Genomic DNA, 6,000 nt, shown 5'->3' on the forward strand with positions numbered 1-6,000 from the left:
AAATGTTGAAAGTCAGTGCAATACATTTTAAACAATTCAAAATGTAATCCAAAATGCAGTCCAAATCAGGAGCACAAACCAAAAGAAAGTGTACCACTTTAATGTTTCTCCTAATCTTTAAGTCATAAATTAACATATATACATATAAAGGGGTTTTAGAATTTCAAAATTTGCATAGTAGTTATTTTTGTCTAAAGCGACATAAAGTCTAAACTTACTGTTACGAGAGTTAAATGGATTGAACAGATTAGAAGCTTTACTTCCCATGAACAACTATCATCCACAAAACAATGCACATTTAACTATGGGCCTGATCCTGTACATGTATACCTTTGTACTCAAGTAGTCTTAGTAGAATTGCCAATTTAAGAGCCCACATGAGTAAGAAAATAATGTGAAAATTAAAAAAAAACAGGTAGGGGCTCTATCCTCTCACTTTTGAACCCCATCTACCCACACCAATTGCCTGTGTGACAATTGCAGGTTGAAAATTCAATATTAAATGCATATAAATTGTACACCCAAAAATGCAGGCATCTGTTCCTTCTGCACCTGCTTCATGACTCCCACCTTCCCGTTGTCCTAAATCCTCCTGGCTCCCAGTGCACCTGCTCCCCTCTGACTGACTCCAGTAGCCAAACAGCCCCATACAGGTTCTAGCAGCTGCCTCTTCTCCAGTCCACAGAGGAAGAGCTTCCCCTGAGCTCCTATCTCCACTCACTGTACTATACAGAGAAAGGTAGAAGTGGGGCTACTGTTAGATGGCTTGGGTGAGTCCATAGTGCTGTACCTGCTCTGAGTGTACAGAGGATGCCACCATTGCCACCAGTGGCTCTAGCGGCCAAAGGGGGAAACTGCAGACAGCTCAGATAAAAAGCTTCCTGTAGTTGTTCACATGGTCACGGGTGCAACTTGCCAGTGTTTGCACCACTGGACTGGTTCCTTGGGACTGCTTGGGTCTAATACATACTTAAGTGTTTGCAAGACTGTGGCCTATATGTTTCCTTAAGAATAGGACTTTTTACCACTTTACTTGCTGCAGTGAGTGATACTACACAGTGTTATAGAAGCCTGTGGTCTGTCTTATTCTGAAAATGAGTGATATTTATGGATAATTGGTGAATACATTTTTTTTCCCTGCAGGTATTGTTCCACGGTTGATTAAAGTTGCTCCTGCTTGTGCCATAATGATCAGCACATATGAATATGGGAAGTCCTTCTTTCGTAAATTAAACAAACAAAAAATACATAAAGCTATTAATTCTCACTCAAGCTGAGAGTGCAACGACAGTCAAGGTATATGGTCAAGGTTGTGCTAACTTTGACTGTTGACTAGAATTTAAAATATTCCAGAGTTACCAGATAAAATTCAGCCATGAAGTTTGCTAACCAGATGCAAATGCCTTAGCACTTCTCCCAGGCTGATTATGCACCTTTATTTCTGAATTCAAAAAAGTGTAAGAGTGCTATGTGATGTGTATATTCCTAGAACCATTGTGTAAAATTTCTTGTGAATTCTCTCCTTAAAGACCATGCTCCTAGAGAGCTAAGGAAGAAAATTGTTAGTTTTATAATCATCTTCAGAAATGGTAAAAAAAAAAACAAAAAAAAACTGAGATTGGTCAGAAACATGAAATAGTATTTGCCACCTGTATTAAAGAAAAAACCTTTCAGTGGAAATTGTGACTGATATGGAACATGATCATTTCTGCTATGCATTTTAACATTTCTCTAAATAGCCTGTTTTAAATGTATTCATGCTCTGAGAATCTATTAGGATTTGTGTTCAGAAAAACAGACAATATGTAAACAAATATGCAAAGTCTTTCATGAATGCTCAATCATGTACCTAGATATGTTTAGATATTTGTCCCTTCAATGCGTGGTTGTCTTGGCATCAGTCATCTTTGTTGTTGAAAGTTAGGTTAAGTATTTCATCAGTGTTTCAGTGAGACCGATGGTAGAAGGGGGCACCACTAAATAGCCTTGAAACAGAACCCTAAAAACCATTTATATTTGGCCTACCATATATGTGGTTTGAAAATTGTAAGTAGGAGTATGCTATAGACCACAAATACAATAGTTAGTGTCAAAGTCAGATTCAGGACCTGCATAATTCGTCAGACCACTCTGTTTATTAGCAAAGCGCCTTGCTAATGCACCCAGATGTGAGCCCCTCTCTGAGGCCCAAGATAACCTATTTATACAGCTAAGCCAAACCCAATTTAACATAAGAGACAAAAGAAAGCAGAAACTGACAAATATACATACATATCTTATTTGCATACTAACGTTTACCAATCTCCTAGCTCAGTAGGAGCGCTAAGTTAATTAGTTTGAGGACCCATTGTCTCACACTCCTTAATATTTCTCTTCCTGACAACTATATTTCAACAAACCCTTCAAGTAGCATTTCTTTAATGAATTATAATTTCAGTGTAATTCATTCTACTTTCACAATCCCTCCTTTTGGTCAAGCTACGCAATGACCAACAATTACTGGGTTCCACATATCAAGCGTTCTTTATCTCTCTGTTCATCAGTGATATTTAAAATCATCAAATTAGCACTCTGGTTTGGGGCAGCTATCTGTGTAGCATACCTGACACAATTTTGGATACAACAGGAAAGTAACTGAAAACATACAAAAATTATTAGGATTCCAAACAGGAGAGTTAGGGCTCCCTGAAACAACCAGTTTCCTATGCCAGAGAAATTGAAAAGGTTACTTAGCCACTTCCATGAAGAACTTGGCTCTTCGTGGGGAAGATATGCGATTTGTTCTAAGTGGCTAGCACAATCTGTTACCTCATTGGTGTTGTCTGGTATATACACACAGCAGTCTTTTCCAATGAGAGCACAAGTCCCTCCTTTTGCCACCAGCACTATGTCTAATGCCTGATGGTTTTGGAGGGCCATCTGTTGGATTGCTCCTGTTTCTTTGGATAGGGCTCTTAAACTTTCTCCGGTTTCATTTGCCATTATTTCAACTACTGCTTGTAACCTTAGGAGCCTTTTTGTATGGTGTATTAATCCCCCTAATGGTATTAACAAAAAGAAAAGGAGTACTTGTGGCACCTTAGAGACTAACCAATTTATTAGAGCATACAGCTCACTTCCTCAGATGCATATCGTGGTAACTGCAGCAGACTTTATATATACACAGAGAATATGAACCAATACCTCCTCCCACCCCACTGTCCTGCTGGTAATAGCTTATCTAAAGTGATCATCAGGTGGGCCATTTCCAGCACAAATCCAGGTTTTCTCACCCTCCACCCCCCCACACAAATTCACTCTCCTGCTGGTGATAGCCCATCCAAAGTGACAACTCTTTACACAATGTGCATGACAATCAAGTTGGGCTATTTCCTGCACAAATCCAGGTTTTCTCACATCCCCCTCACCCCCATACCCACACAAACTCACTCTCCTGCTGGTAATAGCTCATCCAAACTGACCACTCTTCAAGTTTAAATCCAAGTTAAACCAGAACATCGGGGGGGGGGGGGGGTAGGAAAAAACAAGAGGAAACAGGCTACCTTGCATAATGACTTAGCCACTCCAAGTCTCTATTTAAGCCTAAATTAATAGTAACCAATTTGCAAATGAATTCCAATTCAGCAGTTTCTCGCTGGAGTCTGGATTTGAAGTTTTTTTGTTTTAAGATAGCGACCTTCATGTCTGTGATTGCGTGACCAGAGAGATTGAAGTGTTCTCCGACTGGTTTATGAATGTTATAATTCTTGACATCTGATTTGTGTCCATTTATTCTTTTACGTAGAGACTGTCCAGTTTGACCAATGTACATGGCAGAGGGGCATTGCTGGCATTGCTGGATGAGCTATTACCAGCAGGAGAGTGAGTTTGTGTGTGTATGGGGGTGAGGGGGATGTGAGAAAACCTGGATTTGTGCAGGAAATAGCCCAACTTGATTGTCATGCACATTGTGTAAAGAGTTGTCACTTTGGATGGGCTATCACCAGCAGGAGAGTGAATTTGTGTGGGGGGGTGGAGGGTGAGAAAACCTGGATTTGTGCTGGAAATGGCCCACCTGATGATCACTTTAGATAAGCTATTACCAGCAGGACAGTGGGGTGGGAGGAGGTATTGGTTCATATTCTCTGTGTATATATAAAGTCAGCTGCAGTTTCCACGATATGCATCTGAGGAAGTGAGCTGTAGCTCACGAAAGCTTATGCTCTAATAAATTGGTTAGTCTCTAAGGTGCCACAAGTCCTCCTTTTCTTTTTGCGAATACAGACTAACACGGCTGTTACTCTGAAATCTAATGGTATTAAGGAACTGCCAATGGCCTCTTCCCAGGTTAAGGGGCTTATGTTATTTACGTGCCGTTGGGCATCTGTTAAGTCCCTTCTTTTTCGCCTGAAATTGTGGAGGCGTTCTCAAGGGAAGGTTCATGATCCCAGGTTAAGAAAAAAAATTCATATCTCCATACCCGGCCCGCCACTTTTTAGTTTTGTTTGAATAATCCCATACACCATTGGCCACAATATGCTGAAGGCAACGGCTTTTCCCCAGATCCAGCCCTGTCCCATTACACACCCAACACCAATGACCTTTTCCCTCCACCACACTTATCCATTTAGTTGCATTTATTCCCACCGCTTCCCAAGTGTCATTGCTGTTCCATATTTTGTTAAACGGACGAGGCCCTCCAGTGAGGTCCGGGGACTTGAGTGGGATAGCCAGGACAGGAACACCAGTTTGAGAGTGGGCTGAGATGTGGCTGCACAGACCCAGCAATTGGAAATATTAAGGGTCTGAGCTATCCACACCTGCTGCTGGATAAAAGAATTGTCATCGTGGTCTCCCCAGACCGTAAGATACCAGCAGCCGAGGAACAGGCAGAGGCGCATGTTGGAGGCAAGGCTCTTCTGGTTCTGACAACCTCAACTGAGGGAACCGCAGTCACGGTTTTACGCCCACCAGGCAGTAGGCGCTAGGCTCGCTACTGCTTTTTTTTTGTTTGTTTGTTTGTCGTCTGCTTCTGGTAACCCTTACGAGAGCGTAGATTGTAAGGTATTGCAGACTGTTCCTCTACGTCTTCTTCTGGAGTCAAAATTGACTCTGCGTTGTCCTGAGGTGATGATTGTTTCTCTGAGGATGATGCCTTCTTACACTGTGAAGCATGTATGCATGCTGCAATGCCAGATAGTCTAACAGCCGTCTGTGTAGTAAGCAGTACCTGATGAGGACCCTTCCACTGGGGCTCCAAGGCGTGCTTTCGATGATGGTGCTGTACGTAGACCCAATCACCTGGCTCGAGGTTGTGGCAAGCATCGGAGGTGGGTTCCGTGGGCCAGGCGACTCGAACCTGTGAATGGAAGTGACTTACAGCTTGCATTAGTCCCTTGCAATACTGAAGGAGCACACTGTGAGTCAAGTTCAAATCTGGAACGGGAGTAATGGTAGTCATAGCTCGCATAGGGCGTCCCATAACAATTTCAAAGGGACTTAATTTATGCCTTTGGGATGGAGTGGATCTCATGTCCATAAGGGCTAATGGTAAGGCTACTGGCCAGCTTAATCCTGTAGAGTCACAAATTTTAGCAAGCTTATTCTTAAGTACACCATTTCGTCTTTCAGCTGCACCTGCACTCTGTGGGTGGTAGGGACAGTGCAACAGGTGTTTGATACGCACTATACGGTCCAGGTGTTGAACAAGTTGTCCAGTAAAATGTGTACCCCGATCACTGGACAGAACAGCAGGAATTCCCTTGGCAGGCATAATATGATTTAACAGACATTTGGCAACAGACAGTGAGTCAGCCTTGCGACAAGGAAGGGCTTCAAACCAACCAGAGAATAAACATACCATAACCAATATAAATTCATATTGTTGACACTTAGACATTTGTACAAAGTCAAGTTGCCAATGCAAGAACAGTGCTTGAGGCAGGCCCCGGAACCCCTGGGCCACTTTTACAGGTTTACCAATATTATGGCTTTGGCAAATGGTACAGGCTGCACAGTGGA

General features: G+C 42.2%; 1 protein-coding gene across 5 annotated transcripts in view; it reads left to right on the forward strand.

The window, feature by feature from the left end:
- Positions 1–1,528, forward strand: part of SLC25A40 (solute carrier family 25 member 40) — a 79,779-nt gene extending 78,251 nt beyond the window's left edge. For all 5 annotated transcript variants that reach the window (XM_084619770.1, XM_084619769.1, XM_084619767.1 and 2 more), the window contains one exon: positions 1,144–1,528. In XM_084619770.1, coding sequence (XP_084475896.1) covers positions 1,144–1,277 — 134 coding nt within the window. In that variant the 3' untranslated portion in view covers positions 1,278–1,528. The remainder of the gene's footprint in view (positions 1–1,143) is intronic.
- The last annotated feature ends 4,472 nt before the right edge of the window (positions 1,529–6,000 follow it).

This window comes from Lepidochelys olivacea (genome assembly GCF_965140295.1).
Source record: "Lepidochelys olivacea isolate rLepOli2 genome assembly, chromosome: 2".
Taxonomy (NCBI): Eukaryota; Metazoa; Chordata; order Testudines; family Cheloniidae; genus Lepidochelys; species Lepidochelys olivacea.